The sequence below is a fragment of the Python bivittatus genome, unplaced genomic scaffold (genome assembly GCF_059951505.1).
Source record: "Python bivittatus isolate LINGU-HERP-01145 unplaced genomic scaffold, Pbiv_v1 ctg000520_np1212, whole genome shotgun sequence".
NCBI lineage: Eukaryota > Metazoa > Chordata > Lepidosauria > Squamata > Pythonidae > Python > Python bivittatus.
The window spans coordinates 2322146-2343916 of record NW_028277080.1 but is presented as its reverse complement, the minus strand read 5'-3'; the positions used below and the strand labels follow the sequence as shown (position 1 = coordinate 2343916).

Genomic DNA, 21771 nt, shown 5'->3' with positions numbered 1-21771 from the left:
GTCTCTGATGTGGGCTGGAGTCTGTCCAACGTGGGTCTGTAGAAGGGTGGCCAGATGTTTGGATAATTCATATGTCGGGGAGCCAATGGCGCTTACGATGGGTCTGAGTGGGATCGAGTCTTTGTGGATTTTGGGGAGTCCGTATAGTCTGGGTATAAGGGCTTCTGTCTTCCATATGCATTGAAGTACGTTGGGGTGAAGGGAGGAGCTCCTAGTCAGGGTGTTGGTTTGTTTCATGATTTTGCTGGTCGGATCCCGTTTTAGTTTTCTGTATGAGGTGGGGTCTAGTAGTTCTCTAACTTTGTCTTTGTATTCATCTGTTTTCATAATTACTGTGGCGTTGCCCTTGTCAGCCGGCAGGATGATGATGTCAGGGTCCGAATTGAGGGTTTCTATGGCATTTCTCTCTTTCTTCGTTATGCTGCTGGTGGGGGGCTTTGCTCTCCATAGGATCCTTGCTATTTCACCCCTTATTTCCTCTGCTTCCTCTTCAGGACGGTGGCGGATGGCTGATTCCACATTGGCGATGATATCTTCCACAGGAATTCTGGGGGGTGTGATTGCAACCCTCCCCCACACACCCCCAATCCCCCCTTCCCCTCCCCCGATCTCTATAAATACCCACAAAAGGGTCACATCACCCTGGGCACAGAGAGAACTGCTCCTGTCTGTGCTCCTGCACTCTGAAGATGCCGGTCACAGGTGCTGGCGAAACGTTAGGAAACAAAACTTCCAGAACACGGCCACACAGCCCGGAAGACCCACACCAGCCATCGTATGCCGGCTGTGAAAGCCTTCGACAATACATTTCTATTAATATTCTATCAACAAATCTTTTTTGCAGAAAAGCTCTGATCAAAAGTTATATGCTTTGGTTCCTTTGTGTGTTGGTTAAAAGTGTGTGTGTTTTTTTTTTTAATTTATTATTAAACTTGTATGCCGCCCATCTCCCCCAACGGGTGATTCTAATGTTTTAACAAGTGTGTGTGATTTCTGGGCAAGATTTCCCAGGTAGAGAATACCCTATTCTTCTACACAAGTCAGGATCACACTGAGAAATTGCTTCCTCACACATATCTGAGCTAAATGTTTACAACCCATCACATTTCAGAATAGTTATTCTTTGAACATAGAGAAGAAGCTGACAATTATGTTTAGATACATGCCCAACACAAACAAGGTTTTATATCTCAGACTGTTGCACTTCAAATGATAACTGCAGTAATGTAGAGCATGTTTCTCAACCTTGGCAACTTGAAGATGTGTGGACTTCAACTAATTCCCATGGCGGGCTGGGAAATTCTGGGTGTTGGTCCACATGTCTTCAAGATGCCAAGGTTGAGAAACACTGATGTAGAGAAAGGATACCTAGAAGAATTTCCTTACAAAAATGCAAAATCTATTTGCAAGAGATACCTTAGTGCGGATTACATTCTTGTTGCTTTCAATTTCAGGCATAGTGTCAAAATCACTCTCCTCTTCCACTGAGCTATCTGTATCACTGCCACAAGGATGCCTACGATCTAGAGTTGATAATTCCTGACCTCCACTGGAGCTTGACTCATCTGAAAATGAAAGTTGTGGCACAAAAGTTGGTTGTTTTGTTTATTTTTATGGGGAGAATCATGTACATTGCAGTACAGGCACTTGCAGCATTGAAAGTCTTTCCCATAAGGCTTGAACAATGAATATGTTTTTTTTACTGCTAAAGACCAACTAAACAACAACAAATGCAAACAGGCAAGGAGCATTGTGTCTCTCCAATATCTTTAGTGCTCTGTCAGATCTTATCTTTATTCTTTTCACTCCTACCTTCATTTCTGCTTCCTACTTGGGTATGAATTTTGCCCAAGTCTCCATTTCCTGCTCTGTCCACTTGCCCAGAAACAATAATTTGTATGAGAACTTTCTCCATGTTCTTTTCCTCCATAAGATGTAATGCTTTTAACAATTAGTTTACTAGCTCAATTTACATTTTGGAGATAAATTTCAACTAATATTAATTTCAACTCCAGCAGGGCAGATCCCAAGAACCAGATGTAGCACATAATATCTTGCATTGCTCTGTCACCCAACAGAGAAACCAGGCAGGGATGAGTTTCCCTCCCTCTAACCTTGGTTTGGAACTTCCATGGCACTGAAGTATTCCTTCTCTGTAGGAAAAGAGAGGGAGAGGGAATGAGCAAAGGCTGAAGGGGTCTTTTCACCTAGTGAAAGGCATTTTTGTGCTTTTGGGAAGATACTGCCAACCTGGATCAATGATGACAGCCCAAAATGGGCAAGAGCTGTTGGGGAAAGGTGAAAGGACAGCTCTTGTCAGACAAAAGAGAGAAAAGGAAAGAAATCTGAATTACATTTAAGGGGAACAGAACTTCCCATAGGTTGGGTTCTTATTAACTGCAAATTAAATCCACTATTGCTTAGTAGGCAGGGCAGTATCTGAGGACTGGGTGACTCCTTCCTATGGAAAGAATTAATTCACCTGATGCCATCCTGAAGTGTGGAATGCCTCCTGGGAAATTCCAGAGAACCTTTTATGTAAGAGAAAAAATTATCTGTGAAAAGTGTAAGTATTTTCTGGCAAATCCTGGAACCCCCATGATGTAATAACTGAACAGCATTGACAATATTGCCTATCATTTTGAGGCAGGCAGAAAATGCATGAAATTGGTATGTTAACTCTTAAATAAATAAGTAAATAAATGTGTGTGTGTGTGTGTGTGTGTATTCCTAGAAGGGAAAAACCCAGAAAATCCTGACTCTGGCATATATGTACCACAGCTCTACCCATTTGACATGATTTTGAGACCAACAATTGTCATTCCAGCTGTGAAAAGGCTGCCCCCTTCCATATTAGGCAAAGTGTGTAAAAATATGTTTATGTGTATGTGAGGAAAAGAACACAGAAAATTTGTACAATGCAGGGGGAGAGGAGGCTGAATACATAAACAGATACAGAAATGGACTGAAAAAAAAATACAGCTGAAAAATGAGAAACAAAACTGAAAATGACAGATTCACCCACCAACTTCAAGCAACAGCTCATAGAGACAAATGCATGGCTCTTACCAGCTAAACAGATGAGACATACCAAACAACATCTCTGAGACTCCAGAATTACTATACCTATAGCTCCATAGCTGCTTCCTTCAGGGGTGCTGGCAGTGATAGGATGAGAGGAAGTCATAGTCTCACGCCCTGCAAGGTAAACAAATAAGAAATGGCTTTATACTTTCATCTGACTGTCCCAAGGGCCCCACAGATAAGGAAAACCAACTTTTTGGAATTGAGAGGAGATGTCTCCTTCCATCTGGCTTCAGGCATTACCAAGCAGTAGACTGTCCCCTCTGTTGCTATCAGATAATGACAACCCAACTTTCTGAAAATTGCAAATACAAAAAAGGAATCCTTGATGAGTACCAGAGTAGGAAGGTATAAGGCCAAATAGAGAGCAGAATCACTGGGCTGTATCAAGGATTTAGGGATGGACCATTCAAGATGAGCAGCCCTCTTAATTTGCACCTTTCCACCTACTTGGCATTACCAGCCAGCAGAAAACAAAGTTCCCACTTCGGGAAAAAGAACACATAAATCACTGAATGGACCTTTTTACAGCTCCACATTATAAAGAATTTATGAATTAAATGTTTATATGCTTCATAGCACAGTAAAAGATTCAAAGTAAGAAATAAATATATTTCCTAATAGTTACTGGTTAATAAATCATTACCTGTTGTCTATCAATTTACTTCTATTTAATAGCATGATAATATTTATATGATGGTTTCAGCATTAAAAGACTTCACATACGTTACTTAGTTGTAATTCTTACAATAGCCTTGTATATAATTTCAACTATTTGCCATCTTTAGCAGTGAGTAGTACTATAGCCAAAAAAATATACACACATGTGGAAGGCATCAGAAGAGTCAAGGGGTTCTGAGTAATGTTTTAATTTAATTTAAAAAATGATGTGGGAGGAACTATTGCTATTATAATGCCAAATAACTCTTGGAAAAAACACAAAAAAGTAGATACAATGATGACAAAATAAATATTCAAAAGACAAAGAGAGACAAAAATACGCTACAGCCTCTGGGTTTGTTAGGACAGCATAGAACAGTGTTTCTCAACCTTTGCAACTCTTAAGACATGTGAAGAAAAAGTTGGGGCCATTGAGATTACAAAAATATCTTGATAGCTGATGCTGCTTGTTCACTCTTTATTGGTGAAAAAGTGGCAATAAATACTTCCCTCAGGATGAGCATGGTTGGATTGGACAAGAAAATGGAAAAGGCCACCTTGAATAATGTCTGTAAGTTGGCTTACAATGCCAGAAGTGACAGAAGATGAAAACCAACAGAATCTAAGCCTAAACAGAATTGAAATTATGTTGATTTGTTGTCTGGAAAAAGATCTTAAGTTTTCATGGTATCCAGGGTAGCATCTGTAAATTGTAGCTGATGAATAAACATCAGATGGAATTTCTCCTGGTTGACATACAACCCAAGGAAATTAGGAAGTTCGCTGTAAGATTTTGATAAATCAGTATGATATCTCTGGAAGGAGGTTGGAAATGGTTTGGATCGGCGTGGGTCCTTGCCTAATGACTTGGTGGGGTTTGGTTAATGACAGCAACCGGGACTGGCAGGATTGCCATCGCTAAGTGATGCGGTCACGTGATGTCTCACTTTACAACCACATCACTTAGTGAAGGAAATTCTGGTCCCAATTACCATTGTAACCCAAGGTCTACCTGTCTGCCCTTGAGGTCAACTGTAACAAGAGTCTCTTTCATTCAGGAACAGTGGAATAATGGAGAGAAAGACTATGTGCAATAAACTTATTTACACCCCAAATATAGAAACCAGAATAGGGCCTGCAAAAAATCCCAAAAACAGAAACTTTGATGGAATTATTAGAGTTTTATGCTTTATTGTTTCCTTGCTATACAAAAGCTGAATCTTCCAAAGGAGAGGAAAGGAGTTATACCTGAAAGGACTATCCAGCTGCCCACAGATGGAAAGTACAAATTTACTGCCAGTCCAATTGGCTTTGCAAATGGAATGAAACTGGAAAACATAATCATATCCTCTGCATCAGGCTGCCAAATGCCTTGGGCTAGCCCTACAGACTCTTTAATCTAAAGCACCTCTACTGAAGCTTAGACATCCAATGAGGTCACATATTCATGTTGATGATTTAAGTTCTTCATCTCTAAAGTACATTTCTAAAAGAGGCCCAGAGGAAATATGCTGATTGTGCCTCATGAGATCTCATGAATTGCTATGCACTACTGGGAAATGTGAATCTTGTGAGACTTCAATATAAGCAGGAGTTTGGCATGTTCTTCTCCACGCAACAGGAGTTACATTTCTTCAAGAAGATCAGGAGATTATCTCCATGAGGAACCAAAATTGATGAGAGGGAGAGGGAGAGGGAGAGGGAGGCAGGCAGGCAACCAAACATGGAAAAAGGATCAATTTGACCAGAACTGCAGATTTTATTACAGAAGCTGCATGAAAGTTAGGAAATAACTGAATTTAAAGATGAACATTCTTATTGCAGACAGGAGCACCAATCCCCTTATTTGCGCTCTAGGAATTTCTGAAATTGGTTCCTTATAGGCATTGATCCACAGCAATGATTATACAGAGACCAATATTTTCCCCAACAAAAGTATTTTGATAATTAGGTCCAGTTGGAATAATTCATGACATGTCTTCCAACTGTATGATACCATCACAATATATTAGCATAATTACCATCATCAGGACCTTGTCTTCCAGTTGAGGTTTTCCTACGAAACCTGAAATCAAATACAAATATGACCATATAGATGTCATCAACGTCTCTTAATAGTAAGAGGCAACCATGCTTCTATATGTTATAAAAATTATACAGCTTATATAATAGTTATTTTAAAAACTGGCAAGGTCTATTTGAATTACATGAGCTATTGACCAATTTCATTGGTAAATACTGACACCAAGAAATCAACAGCTACTTTGGCACAAAGACTACAAAGGTTATTGATGTGATGGAATGTACAGTCAGGTCCAGAAATATTGGGACATCGACACAATTCTAACATCTTTGGCTCTATACACCACCACAATGGATTTGGAATGAAACAAACATAATGTGCTTGACTGCAGACTGTCAGCTTTAATTTGAGGGTATGTACATCCAACTCAGGTGAACGGTGTAGGAATTACAACAGTTTGCATATGTGCCTCCCACTTGTTAAGGGACCAAAAGTAATGGGACAGAATAATAATCATAAATCAAACTTTCCCTTTTTAATACTTGGTTGCAAATCCATTGCAGTCAATCACAGCCTGAAGCCTGGAACGCATAGACATCACCAGATGCTGGGTTTCATCCCTGGTGATGCTCTGCCAGGCCTCTACTGCAACTGTCTTCAGTTCCTGCTTGTTCTTGGGGCATTTTCCCTTCAGTTTTGTCTTCAGCAAGTGAAATGCATGCTCAGTGGGATTCAGGTCAGGTGATTGACTTGGCCATTGCATAACATTCCACTTCTGTCCCTTCAAAAACTCTTTGGTTGCTTTTGCGGTATGCTTTGGGTCACTGTCCATCTGTACTGTGAAGCGCCGTCCAATGAGTTCTGCAGCATTTGGCTGAATGTGAGGAGATAATATTGCCCGAAACACTGCAGAATTCATCCTGCTGCTTTTGTCAGCAGTCACATCATCACTAAATACAAGAGAACCAGTTCCACTGGCAGCCATACATGCCCATGCCATGACACTACCACCACCATGCTTCACTGATTAGGTGGTATGCTTAGGATCATGAGCAGTTCCTTTCCTTCTCCATACTCTTCTCTTCCCATCACTCTGGTACAAGTTGATCTTGGTCTCATCTGTCCATAGGATGTTGTTCCAGAACTGTGAAGGCTTTTTTAGATGTCGTTTGGCAAACTCTAATCTGGCCTTCCTGTTTTTGAGGCTCACCAATGGTTTACATCTTGTGGTGAACCCTCTGTATTCACTCTGGTGAAGTCTTCTTTTGATTGTTGACTTTGACACACATACACCTACCGCCTGGAGAGTGTTCTTGATCTGGCCACCTGTTGTGAAGGGTGTTTTCTTCACCAGGGAAAGGATTCTTCGGTCATCCAACACAGTTGTTTTCCGTTGTCTCCCGGATCTTTTGGTGTTGCTGAGCTCACCGGTGCGTTCCTTCTTTTTGAGAATGTTCCAAACAGTTGTTTTGGCCACGCCTAATGTTCTTGCTATCTCTCTGATGGGTTTGTTTTGTTTCTTCAGCCTAATGATGGCTTGCTTCACTGATAGTGACAGCTCTTTGGATCTCATCTTGAGAGTTGACAGCAACAGATTCCAAATGCAAATAGCACACTTGAAATGAACTCTGGGCCTTTTATCTGCACATTGTAATTGGGGTACTGAAGGGATATCACACACCTGGCCATGGAACAGCTGAGAAGCCAATTGTCCCATTACTTTTGGCCCCCTAACAAGTGGGAGGCACATATGCACACTGTTGTAATTCCTACACCGTTCACCTGAGTTGGATGTACATACCCTCAAATTAAAGCTGACAGTCTGCAGTTAAGGCACATTGTGTTTGTTTCATTCCAAATCCATTGTGGTGGTGTATAGAGCCAAAGATGTTAGAATTGTGTCGATGTCCCAATATTTCTGGACCCGACTGTATCTACAAAGGGGGAGGTGGTGTGATAGAATGCAGTAGAGATCCAGGTTCTCAGGAAGGAGGGAGCGCATTCCAGGTGGGAAAGTGGGGAGATAAGAGGCAACATCATCCAGAGCAGGAGCATGGGAAGAAGAAGAGACTTAAGACAGCCACTCCCTAGATTCTCCCAGAGTATATCTATTAGGTTAGCACAATACAGATTAAGTCTGACAAGATTCTGTCTATAAAGTGTAAGCAATAAAGAACTGAACTTGGCTAGATTGTTTCCCTGTTGTTCTTGGGCTGGGCCTGACAATTATTCTCAATAATATATCCTGCACAATTTGGATTTATGAAAGCATCTCAAGCATCTGATACCTTTAGATTATTAGATCTATTATCATTACACAAGGGTAATTACAAAAAGCCTTTGATAAAGTGCAAACTGATTTTTTATTATACATGATGAAAAAAACTGGATTTCCTATTTATTTCTTAGATTAACATATATTATTTTAATTCTAATTTTAATATCTTTGCTTGGGTGATTATGAATGGGATTATTCCTTCTGTTATCAAAATGCAAAAGGGCACATGTCAAGGATGCCATTTATGTTCACATATATTCAGTTTGGTCTTGGAACTGCTGACATGTTTGATAAGACAATGTGATGACATTCTATGGAACAACACTATGAATGTAACCTATTATATGCAGATAATATTTTGAGTCTTTAAATGATTTTCAAAAATCTTTATCATATTTTGTAGAAATTTTACAACAATCTGGTAAATATTCAGGGTATACAACAAATTGGAATAAGTCTAATATGTCCATTACTAGTAATATTTCTATAATATTGGCAAAAATTTAGAATTTTCATTCTGTGCTGACTCTATTAAATACCTAGAGATAATTATTCCAAAAAAAAAATCTCTCTTAGTTGAAATGAATATTTCAAATTGTATTACCCTGGTGATACAATTTATCTAGAGAGATGGATGAAATTACCTGAATTAGGGGATGAATAAATGTGGCGAAAATGAATATGGCTTCTAGACTAACGCATATTTGAGAGTTATGACTACGTTAGTTGTCCACTTAAATACTTTTAAAAACTTGACTAAATTTTAAAGAATTAATTCAGGATTCTTTCAAAACTACATCTTTCACATGAAAACTGTGATTTTAATTCTCCCAATTTTAAGATATACCAACACTGCATTGGAATGAAATTATCAAATATATCTTGAATATATTCCATTGTGATCTCACTTTAAGAATTATTATTTGATACCTTTAAAGTCCCAGTATGTTCTGGGATCTAACTATGTAGGAATTTTATGATGTTTTCAATATTTAATGTAGTTTGATGTACATGGGCCTTACTGGGTAAGAAATTAAAATTTGATTTTCAATCTCATGAAAAATGGACTCATTGGAATAACTTTTATTTGAAAATGACAGGAAAAGGGTTTGGATTTTTTTATTTTTTGAAAAGGATTTTTTAAAGGGTTGTGCTTTTTTAAAGAGAATACTATAATTGCTCTTAATTAGTTAATAAGTAATGATATTTTCAAACAGTACCCCCCCCCCCCAAATTCAGTCAAATAAAATTCTTTGGGGCATATTGAATTCTTCAGATTGGCTGTCACTTTTTCTATGCTGCAGATGCAATAAATATGAAGACACATTACTGAATATGTTTTGGGTATGTCCAATGATAGTTCCTTAGATTAATACTGTGGTGAACCAAGTTGTTGGATGGAAGTTAAGGTCCAAAGATGTTCATGTTGTTAATTAGACTCCAAACATTTGAAATTTCTCTATGTATGAAGAGGTTTGGAGATACCATGCCTGGATAGTAGTGAAAACGTGATTTTGTATTCTGGGAGGATGTTTTTCTACCAGATTATAAAGTTTGGTTTAATGAAATAATCAACTCTCAGCCTTCAAGATGACTTTGTATTGATGGAGAGGCAAGATCAGACAATATGATTTGATTAGAAGCAAGATCACTGGTTCCTTTTATGTTTTACAATACTATACCATTTTTTATTTTGAAATTGTAAAACAGTAGATTTTTTTCCTTTTTTCTTCTTCCTTTGTCTGTGTTTGTTCTACCTTTTTTCTTTTTTAGTTTTCACTATTTTATTTATTTAGGCTTTGTTATATATTTGTAGTTAAATAGTTTTTGTAATATTTTAAATGAAATGTAGTAGTTTTATATGTGATTGTTATTATTTGTATTATCTTTTTAATTAAAACCCATCAATATTTCACAACATATATGGACAACTGGTGGCTTTGGGAAGCCCATGTTCTGCTCCCCTTAATCACTCATTTACCGTGGGTTATATACACTAATCCGACAAAACTCTGAATAGCTTACTTTTCCAAATTAAAAGGCATCAGATGAGTGGCAGAGATCATGATGTTTAATAGTATTTCTAGGGAAAAGACTCTAATTTTCCCCTGCCCCAACAACCAGACCAGCAATCCTAATGCAGTAAAGACAGCTGTTATCCTGGAATCTTATGGGGGGAGTGGATTTAAACCATCCAGTGATCTAATCCTCAGATCCATCACATTCTCTACCCCAGCCTGGAAAAAGATTGAAAATCAGAATTGCACTCCTACTCCTGCTTTGAAAGTTGTTCTGCTCTTTCCTTACTGGGGTAACCTACAGTTCTCCTAAGGCAAGACAGTGTATGAAAAACTCTTCACATATAAGGTACATGGCAAAAATGGGATGGACGGATGGATGGATAGACGGACGAAAGGGATTTCTGCTTTGTGCTGTGAGAAATTGCAACAGACTAATTAAGAAGTTCCCATATATGGGTGAAAGATTATGATGACATCAGCACAGTAACAGCCTCCCGAATGTTACTGCTTTCATAATAGAAGAAAAATGGGTTTTCCAATGGGTTTTCCTTCTTCTATATCTACAAGAATTCAAGTTGCACAATGTCCATCTCACAGAAAAAACAAGCAGTTGTCAATGTTTTTGCCTGGACCATGTGTTATGCCATCACACAGGACTAAACATTTTAGTACATGGAGACATGCTTTACTAGACAACAATGATAAATGCTTTACGTACCTGATGTACTGCACAAATCCAACCAACAGCGCACCCAGATAGAATGAGAAGAAACTCAGAAAACTGAAAAGGATGGCATGTAGATAAACAGAGCCTAGGAAAAAGACACATGGATGTACCCTTAGTAGGTGAAGAGGAAATAATAGCCCATTCCTCTGCTACCATGTCATTTGCTCCTCAAATTTCATATATTTTCTCTTTCCTTCAGGAAACCAAAATTTGAAATAATGGTAAATGCCCACTTCTTCCTCTTACTATGTGCAGTCCTCAATATTATCCTCCACTTGAAGACAGATTTGTAAGGTAACTTGTAATCCAGACTCTGACATCTGTTCTATTCTGTGGTTCTAAGGAAAAAATTTCTTCAAAATCCAGTATTTGTACTGGAGTGAAAATCTGTGCCAGTTCATTGATTTTTGTTAACTTTAAGAAAATACAGAATTATGTTACAAGACCTTTAACTGATGGTACCACTGTCACTTCAAGGTGCTTCATCCGCTGGAGATTCCATGTGTAGTTAGTCTTTCCTGAAAAAGAGTAACAGAATACATGCATACATGCATACACGCATATACATACAGTCATGTGTTAAAGAAAGTACACCCCCTTTGAGTTCTATTGTTTTACGTATCAGGACATAATAAAAACCATCTGGTCCTTAGTAGTTCTCAAAAGTAGGTAAATACAACCTCAGATGAACAACAACACATGACATATTACACCATGTCATCATTTATTTTACAAAAATAAAGCCAAAATGGAGAAGCCATGTGTGAAAAACTAAGTACACCCTTACTGCTTCCATAGGTATGGAAGTTGTATGTATGCATACATACATACAACTTGACCATGCAAAAACAGTTTGAAAGTAATGACAACTGTACTAAAAGGCCATGCCTTCCAGAAAGAGAGAAATCAAAATAGCTCTTGAAGGGAGGGAGGGAGGACATAAATTTGCTTGTGGCACTGAGCTCCTTACTCTGGAAGGAAAGCCTTCAGATGCTGCTAATTCAAAATGCTCTAAATACCTCAAGGTAGAGTTCCCAACTAAATTGGCATCCCTCTATCCTAAATAAAAGGAAGTAGCCGTTGGTAGGCCCAAAGGTCCCCCATTGTTGCCATAGTGATTTGTGTTCCTGCATTAGAAAGGAAAGATTAAAAAACTGAGCCACAGCTTTTTAGTAGCATGAAGGCAACTTGACTCCTGCTGTCCTACATGTCCAGTTCAGCATGAAAGTTAGTCACTGCAGAAGACACTGCATTTACAATGACTGCTTGGGTGGCCTCATTAGTTTCATGCTTCAGCCAGAGGTTCTTCAGAAAATCATGGACACTAAAGTAATGGTTTACATTGTGGTGGAGCTTCATATTTTCTTGGAATCAATCAAGTATCTAGCTCAACTTTCTGAGTTCATATTTGAATTCTCATCCTACTAATTAGTCACAGAATTTCTCCATTATGCTCATTCCTCTGAATTTTCTATTTTCTGTCATCTAGACTTTCAGATTTGAATTTATTTCTTGAATAATACTCTACCAAGTATAATCTGTAGAATTCATAGAAGTGTGCCCAACTAGAAACCCTTGCTTACTTTTCTCAGGATCTAGTTTGGCTTCTTTCAACAAAATTAAATTCTATGAAAGGATTAAATGTCTCACTGCCATTGCCATGACAGTCTAGGATGACTGCAGTGTCCAAAACAGAAACTTAGGGAGACAGTATTCTTCCTGGCCTTCTTGACCACAACTCACTTACCTTGAATGGAGGGGGGCCTTGAACCACCACAGGTATAGTCCTCGGGCTTTATGACAAATACAACAAAAAACTGTTTGCTTGGGAAGTCCTTTTTCTGTGCAATACAAAAACACAATAATTGTTTAACACTGGTAGACAACTATAATTAGGAACGATAACTGGGCGGTGGCAGGGGGGAGACACAGGGGGCAACTGACCTCCCAAATAAGCCCTGATCCCCATATTCTCCATTTGCCTTCTTAAAAAAGAGCAAATTTTTAACCCTTCTAGAAGCTGCTGAAGTAAAAGCAATTATTCTACCCTCTCGTTGTCAAATGTAGTTGTTTTTCAGTTCTTTAGGCATTAAATGAACAGTCATACCAATGACCAACATGCATAACTTCCAAAGAAATTCCTGATTCATTTTTTAAAAGTCTTTTCTTGTGGGCAGGAGGAAATGATTAGATAGAAACTATTCAGAATTCCAAAGGTTTGGCATAGCTGTGATTGGCCAGCAGTGAATCTAATACAACAGAAGATGTAAAACAGGAGTCTATGATATTTCTAAGCCCATTCTTATTATACAAAACGAATGATTTCCTGAATTTTCCAGAAGAAAAAATAATATCCTGCCAATACATGCAGATAGTCTTCCTTCCTTCCATCTCACTGTAAGAGTGACATTATTATGCACATTGCAAAAAGCAGCTCAGGAGGTTGTGACTCACGCAAATATGCAAGATCGTCCAGTGCCCAGTATTTATTATGCCATTTCTTATGGCACAATTGCAAACTTGGCTAAATCCATATGAAGTCAAGTAGTCTCTAGCCTTAACCCTAACACATTTATCCTTCCTGGATTACCAATAGGCCAGTACATTCCTTAAATGGCCTATAATGAACGCAAAATGGAAGGAAGCCTAAGAAGATTGCAAAATTCTTATCAACAGCCACAGCTTTGAAAAACCACCTGGTGTTCCTTCACATTATTGTTTCAGGCTTTGAATGTAATTCAATGTAATTTTTTAAAAATTTACCTTATTTGTTGTATTTTGCATTTACGGTTGTTCTTGGAACATAAGCAAATAAATAACCATATCTTAGTTGTAAGGTTTACCCCGTTCAGCTCCAAAGAAACTCTTGTGACACATGGGTTCAGCAAAGAAGTTTACTAAAGCGTAACGTAGGTAGGTACAGACAAAGTCAGGGTTGGCTTGGCATAGCTTACATGGTATTTTATAGTTTCCCCGTTCCCACGTCTTGCCCCGTTGCTTAGTCACTGATTACCCGCAGTAATCCCCCCTCGCCCAAATGGCAGATTCAGTCCGGCTCTTTTGTCTTCTTGATAGCTGTCTATGGGTTGTATGGTTGTTGTCTTTGTCGGGTTTTCCTGTTGCGTGTAAAGCCGGGAGTTCTCAATCGTGCGCTGATCGCTGCGCTTCCGAGCTGCTGCGCTTCCCTTTGTCTGCAGCGCTCGAGGGAAGCCGGCAGTGATACAATGTATCCGCTTGCGGTTTGAGTTAAGCGCCGCCACCTGTCGGCAATCAGTTCACGGTCTTGGCTAACTTTCCCTTTTTTGCTGCTAGCACCTGGGGCGGTGAAATTGACTAGGCGAAGCTGAGCAGCGGCGTTCGCCTTGCCGTGCCGTGCCGATTGAATCTGACAGTAGTTAGGATGCCTAATTAATGCAGTTGCATACCTTACACAGTTCCTAACCACAGAAAGGCCATCACTCTGGCTCATTATAATGCCCTTTCTTTTGCTGTGCTAGACGGAAGATTAAAAAAGATCCTCTTCCCAGAACATCTGTGCTTTTAAGATGCCACCAGCCATGTCCTCCTTTCCTGCCCATTTTGCAGAGACATCTGTATTCCCCTAGGCTGTACTAACCTATTTGATATGCTCTCTGACTGCAATTCCCTCTTAATATATAAATGTTACCGAGTCTTGTATAGCTGTGTGTAAAATTTGCCCAGCAATGACTGACAGCTACAGCTAATCAGTCTCAATCATTATACTGCTGATTCTTCGTTTTTTCAGTTCTACAGTATAGCATTTCACCATAACTTAATTTAAATTATTTTTTTCCTTTAAATGTTTTCGCTGTTAGTGTATTTTATTTTATTCAACAATTTTAGCTAAATTTTAATTTTAGTTTTTTGTAGTTCTTAATTTATAAACATGTACATCTTTTATTTTGCCATCTTTTAACTCTGTCTTTTAACACTAACTGCCATCTTTTAACTCCCTATCTCCACAGACTGTTTTCAGGTTATAGCTGTTAATTCCACAATCTCTACATTTCACTTTGTGCTGGTTAAACACCAAAATAAAGCTATTGTATAACTAAAAAGTAAAAATAACATGGGAGTTAAGGGTCTTAATGCTGAAAAGAGGGTCTTAAGCTTCCAAGAGGTTTAAGATATCTATTTCAATGCTAATTCCTTTTTTTAAAAGAAGGAAATCATGACCCTGAAAATGGCCATTTCTGCTTTCAGAGGTTGGAGCCACAACCTGGTATGTTCTGGAGCTGCGAAAGGAGTCTAGAGGGCAATGATTCTTTGATGCCTCTCTCAACATTTTCTCAAAACTCCAAATACGCCTCTTGATCCAAGACCATTGGCCATCCCTGGTTTAGTGACCATGCTCTTCCCATATGTATTCCTAGTGAAAATTAACTGCTTGAGACTGCTCAATGGCTTGCAGGTGTGTGTTTGTGTGTGTGTGGGGTACATGTATTCAATCTTAAGGAGAAATATAATATTTTATATGTTTTTCCTTGCTATGGATTCCCTCTCCCTCCCTTTCTTGGACTTCTCCCATGCCTCTTAGTCATTCCCCACCTGCCTGCAGCCAACCTCTGCTGTGCCCAATATTGCCTGGTGTCTCCTATGCTCCCCAGCTCCCCCATGCTCTTCTCCCTAAACATGGACAGACCTTCCCAGCCTAGCCTCCACCTTCCAAAATATTTCCATCCCTCCACACCACTGACTGCAGACAATCATGCCTAGCCCAGCTGCCCCCTCCAACAAGAACAGACTGGATACAGTAGATGGCACCATCCACTCACCTGCACAGTGAGGGCTGCCTGCTTTGTCATGGATTGGTAAACTCCATTAAATTCCACATTATAATCCAAATCATAAACTGGACACTGAAATAGATCAAGAAGCTGATTAGACGGCTACCTCGGCTTCTGTATATCTGATTATTGTCATAGACTCCCGGCAGGCGTTCCCAATTCTCTCCCTCTCTCGATCCTAGTTCAGAACAGGGTTTTCAAGCTGTTTTGGACCTTCAACTTTATTCCCATGTTTCATTACACCACAGAGCTCTTCAGTGGCTCCCAGTACAAGCCACACTGAGTCCACTTAATCCTCCTCTCTGATCTGGATGTTTGTCTTATTTGGAGAGGTTCACAAGAAATGAATCAGTTTTCAGACATGTTGTTTTTCTCTCCCTGGCCTAAGTGAACACAAAAATTTTTAGGAGGGTGCAGACTTGGAATCTATCTGCTTTGAAGGCAGCTCAAATCTGTTTGAATCAGCCCAATTTGATTCAGAATGCAGATCTGATGCGGATTTGCATCTTACATTAAATATTATTATTGAACAGCACTAATAAGCAAACTACAGCCAATATTCAAGTGGAGGACTTACCACAATATCTTGGATGGAGACCACAGAGCAGGGATAGATTGTCTCAGAAATCACTCTGACAATGACGGAATCCACATCAGGAGGGAACTTGTATAAAAGGTACTATGAAGGGTGAAAATACTTTTAGGATTCTTTCTGCCATAAGGATATCCTTTAAATATGGGTAAGCCCCATTTATCAGAGATATTCATGCTGATGCCATCATGCTTCTGAGTCTGTGCCTGAACTTGCCTTGTTGAGTGGTAATGTGTAAAGTGGAGCTGTATATGGTTTTATTTAAATGTCGGTAGAGCTCTCCACATGGTTGATCAGAGTCCTGTTTTATTCAAGCAAATTCAAGTAGAGCTTCACATTCATTCAGGTCTTTCTGCTCAGTCAGCAAGGCTGGAGACTGAAGGATGGATCTAGCACAACGGTCCTATCACTTTTGTATATGAATACTTATTTATGGATACATGCATTTTATGACTATATATCAAATAATCTAGGTGGTTTCCAAACACTATAAAACCCAAATCCCAACCAAAAATTAATCCCATAAAAACAATCAATAAATAATCCCTCAACCAATAGCAGCCCAAACTCCACAGCGACCCACTATTAGCCATCAAAGGCCCTATGAAAGTGTGTATGGGACTGGTGAAATATTGAGATGGCTCCAGTGTAATTAATATCTGCTTTTCACCTAATATTTTTTTATTTTTGTTCCTTTTATGATTTTAAAGTTTTTAATAATATTAATAGTTGTTTGTATATTGTTTTTAGCTTTGTTGTACACTGCACAGAGTCACTTGTTTGTGAGATGGGTGGCCATATAAATATGACAAATAAATAAATATATAAATAAATAAGAAGGATGCTAAGTGAAGAAATTTATCAGCCACTAGCAGCCCAGGGAACAGCTCTTGCACCCACATGATACAACAATATGGCAACAATATTCTAACACCTTGGAATTTAACTAAATTTTGAAAAGATATATTTACCCACTAACATACATAATTATTATTACTTACCTGTGGTTGGGAAGGGCTGGCAGTGAACTTAAAAGCAGTGTCCGTACTAGGAAAAAAAGGAAATTTGCTCAGATATCAGAATAAAATATGAAACATACAGATAGATAGCAGTTAGAAACTGTTTGAGGTGGAGGAAAATCTCATTACATATCCACAGCTGGCTTTGCTTTTCCAAATTAGCTTCACTCATATGACAAATAAACACATGGATTATTTTGGAATTAGGAATTAGCAAAAATTCTTTTGTCTATTGTTGAATTTCTCGTACATATTAGCGAGAGTTCAATTATCTGGTTCTCTTCTATGTATGTATTTATAAGGAAAAGGTGGTGGAGTTCCAAAGGTACGACTGTTTTTGCCTTATTGATGAGACTATGGCTTTTGACTGTGTAGGCCACAACAAATTATGGACAGCCTTTGAAAACATCAGTGTACTGGGCTACCTTCTCTGCCTATTGAAGTATGATGGCCAGGAAGCAACAGCTAGAACGGAATATGGAGCAACCAAGCAGGCAAAATTGGGAAAGGAGGATATCTAGGTTGTACATTGCCACTTTACTTAGTTAGCTTATATGCAGAATACATAATGAGAATGTTGAACTAGAAGAAATAGAAGTAGGAATTAAAACAGCTGGGACAAAATTCAACAACATCTGATATGCTGATGATACTACTCTGATGGGTAGAAGTGAGGAAAACATAATTCAGTGCAAATAGGAGAAGTTGGAATAGTAAGAACTTTATCTTCCTAGGCTCAAAAATTCACAGGGATGATGACTTTAGCCATGAAACAGATGTCTGTTACTTGGTGCAGATCTATACAAAATATTAAACAGCAGATTTGTCAACACTGATAACCAAAGTAGATATTGTCAGGACCATAGTTTTCCCAGTTGTAACATAAGGCTGTGAAAACTGGACCATGAAAATATGAACAAAGAAAAATTGATGCTTTGAATATTGATGCTGGAGAAAATTGTTGAGAATACCCTGGACTGCAAGAAGAACAAATTATTCAATACCAGATGAAACCGGATTGCTTACTGGAAACACTAATAATGAAGCTAAAACTTAAATACTTTGGATACATAAAACAAGGGCAGCAGTCATCAGAAAAGATCCTGATACTTGAAAAAAATCAAAGACAATTGAAAAAGAGACCAAAAGTAGAGAAGGTGGCTAGATACTTTCACTGATGACACAAGCTTGAGTTTTATAAAAACTCCAAAAAGCAATTAGGATGGACGATCCTGGCCAAATGATATCTACCAGGTCACAAAGAGTCAGAAGTCACTGAACTTCATCATCAACAATTTATAAACTAGAGAATTTTTTAAAAATTAGTCTGCAGAAAAACAGTAACAGGATTCTGATACAGAGAAATGATTTGGAGGGGAATATAAAATCACTGCAGAAAGAAGCAAAAATGTTGCAGTGCTCCATTCAGACATAAACCACAATGACACCAGCCATGCACCTGTGGTTTTCAGCTAGCAATTCTCAGCTGCATTAAAAGAATTCAAATACTAAAAATAAAACATACCTACTAACACTAGTCTTAAATCAATTCTTCAAAAACTTGCAAAACATTAGCACAGTATCAAACCATTCTGTGAAAATTCTTCTGCCTACTTAAAGAAGTCATAGGGTAGAGAATTTTTTAATCTGTGTTCCTTTGAAGTTACTAGGAATCCATTAATTTAAAAAGATTTATATCATAGTTATCTGATACAAAGTTCACCCACTGATAATGACTTCTTACATTGCTCTGAATATTGAGTTATCGAAAACAAAGGTATGAGAGAAATGCAAATAACTGCAGATTTCATTGCTGTGCTAACAGTAGTTGTCCCCATTCTGCAACCTGGAGTGATACCTCCATCTTGGTGACAACCTTTCAGGTATTTGAAGACTGCTATTGTATTCAAACCGCCCCCCCCTTCAAGTCTTCTCTTCTCAAAACTGAACATTCCTAACTCCTTCACTCTCTTTTCAAAGGACCAACTTTGTAATTACTTTCTAATTCCTTGATAATCCGCATTGGCCTTCTTGGAACCTGCTCCAATTGGCCCAAATTCTTCTTAAGAATGGTGCCCAGAATTGGATGCCTGCAGAATTAGTGCCCAGAATTGAGTGAGGAGAAAAGGTGAGGGGAAGCCCACGAACTAGCAGGCAAAGAAATCCAAAACTGAAGGTATGGGCAGGAAAAATAGCAGTGGGTGGATGCAGGCGGACAGGGAAAGCTGAGAGGTGCTGGGTGGTGCAGCCAACAAGCTGCTGAGACGGGGGGCTTGCACGCCATGTGTTAGCTGGATGTTGCTTTCTTTACATATATTTGCATATGTTTCTCAGCATATATGATAGAAAGCTAACATTTTAGCAAGAAGCCTTTGCTGTTTGTAATATTGCTCATGGTCTAGATTGATGAACCTAATGCTACTGCTTCTTTGGAGTTCTTAGCTCTAGCTGTTTGTGATCAGTAAAAAAGGTGTGTTTAACTGTGGCCTCCCATGGTTCCCATTGGGAATTTTTAAAATGTGGAGGTGTTTTTGCTTTTTTATTTTTATTTAAGCAAATGCATGACCAAATCCTGAAAATAACAGCATAAGAACAAAACAAAATGATACATAAACGAACACTTTGGGAGTATATATTTATCATTTATCATTTATAATCTTAAGGAAAAAGAACAACACTTTAAACATTGATATTTAGCATTTATGTCCCAAAACATATTTGTATAGATAGAGATAATCCACTGAAAATTATTCTGTTATATATTTAAACATGGAAATCAAATCTGAGAAGAACAGTCCTTAACTAAAGGATGCTTAAAGATGGGGTTGTGTTAATTTTTCAGCCAATGCTTTTTCTGATACAGTGATCCAAAGAAAAAAAAATATTTTAGTTTTCCAATGTTTTGAAATATAAAATCCAGAAACTGATGAATAGAAGCTGAACCTTTTTGTTACAATGCACTGTTTTATGAGTCCTTGGAAAAATAGATTAAAAAGCCTTATTAGATTCATTAGGTTGCTGAATATTTTTCCTATTTTTCAAAACTTTCAACCAACATGAATTTAAGTGGATTTCAACACTAGAAATTGATATAAGAACCAGTTTGATCAGAATTTCTCAAAGAGTCTAGAACAGCATTTCTTAAATATTTCAAGAACTGTATTTGTTAAATGAAGATATGTAACTGCCTCTTTAAAAAAAAGTGGATGGAAAGCTGCAATAAAGCATGTTTTAATAATATTCTTTATTTTCCTGTACATTTAATACATCAGTTATAAATCTAAATGGAATAGATGTGCTCATATGTGGATGACAGGCTATTTTATTAATGTCTTGAGCAATATTTGTTTCAGAAAGTCTTAGAGTCAGCATAATGCGTAGTCTATTTCAAAATCTGGTTTTGGTTGTGGGGAGTGCTGATAGTTCTCCTAACACAAAGATACACTGGGACAAAAAAGATGGCGACACTTTCTGTGCCTATTTTCTTAACAGCTCATATTCTTTGTGAACGTTCATTCAAAGATCTAGTGATTTTTTTTCATGACTGTTTCTGAGGTCTAGAAATCTGTCTATACCTCCTCTATATGTTTTGCTAGTAAAATTGGAAAGGATGCAAAACCTACCAAAAATATGCTCTTGGATCTCGTGATCAACTGGTGGAATGCATTTGTGTTGTTTGGCAAACCATGGAATATAGTTTAAGAAACACTGGTCTTAAAGATTTAGCAATTCATTTATGGACTTACCATGATGAAGACTCACTAAAATTGTTTCTTTAGACTACAGCCATACTGTTCAAAATCAGTCTTCAAACATTGTGAAGAGTGCATAAGCTTAAAAAGAAATTATACTGCACTCCTCATTTAAAACCAATTGGAACTTGTGACCAATTCTTCAGGAGGATATATTTAGGAAGCATAGATTTCCCATCAATACTCATGTCTCTATTCTTATAAAGTCCTTTGTCCTGATCATATTTATTGGACTTAAAACCTGGGTAATCCAGGAATGGAAAGAGAGGGAAAATATCAAAAGCCAGAAATGGTTTTAAAATTTTCAAACTTCTAAGGTTAACTTCAAATATGGATTTGTGATACCAGATACTAATTTCTTTTTTTAATATCAAAGAGAAATGGCATTGCCTTAACAGATTAAAAGTTCACTCCTAACTCAATTTGTATCCACTGAACACCTTTTTAAATTACAAATCATATGAAAGGAAAATAATTAAAATGTTCAAGACATAGTATACCTAAACTTTCATTGTACTTTTGTTTATATTGTATGGTTCACTTGATCTTTGTTTTATTAATAATTAAGTATAAACAAAGAAAAAATAATTTAAAAATATAGACTGAAACCTCACAAGACTGCAGCATTCTCATATAAGATCCCATGAAATGTCATGAAAACACTGACAAGAACACTGAAATGTTATATTTTGAATGTGACTGGCAAAACATTTGGCCATTTTTAATTGAATTCAAAGTCTAAAAATGAGACAAAGAAGGAAAAGAAGGTGGGGACAGTAAGAAAAGAATAGCACATACAGCCACTAG

General features: G+C 37.9%; 1 protein-coding gene across 2 annotated transcripts in view; it reads right to left on the bottom strand.

Moving 5' to 3' along the window:
* SIDT1 (SID1 transmembrane family member 1) overlaps positions 1-21771 on the bottom strand; it is a 65102-nt gene that overhangs the window by 32313 nt on the left and 11018 nt on the right. For both annotated transcript variants that reach the window (XR_015797357.1, XM_088147493.1), the window contains exons 4-12: positions 17195-17240; positions 16179-16280; positions 15590-15673; positions 12541-12634; positions 11240-11311; positions 10785-10878; positions 5766-5809; positions 3127-3198; positions 1417-1565 (exon numbers count right to left, since the gene is read on the bottom strand). Coding sequence is in view for 1 of the 2 variants with exons in the window: in XM_088147493.1 (XP_088003619.1) it covers positions 1417-1565; positions 3127-3198; positions 5766-5809; positions 10785-10878; positions 11240-11311; positions 12541-12634; positions 15590-15673; positions 16179-16280; positions 17195-17240 (757 nt within the window). In the remaining variant the exon portion in view is untranslated. The remainder of the gene's footprint in view (positions 1-1416; positions 1566-3126; positions 3199-5765; positions 5810-10784; positions 10879-11239; positions 11312-12540; positions 12635-15589; positions 15674-16178; positions 16281-17194; positions 17241-21771) is intronic.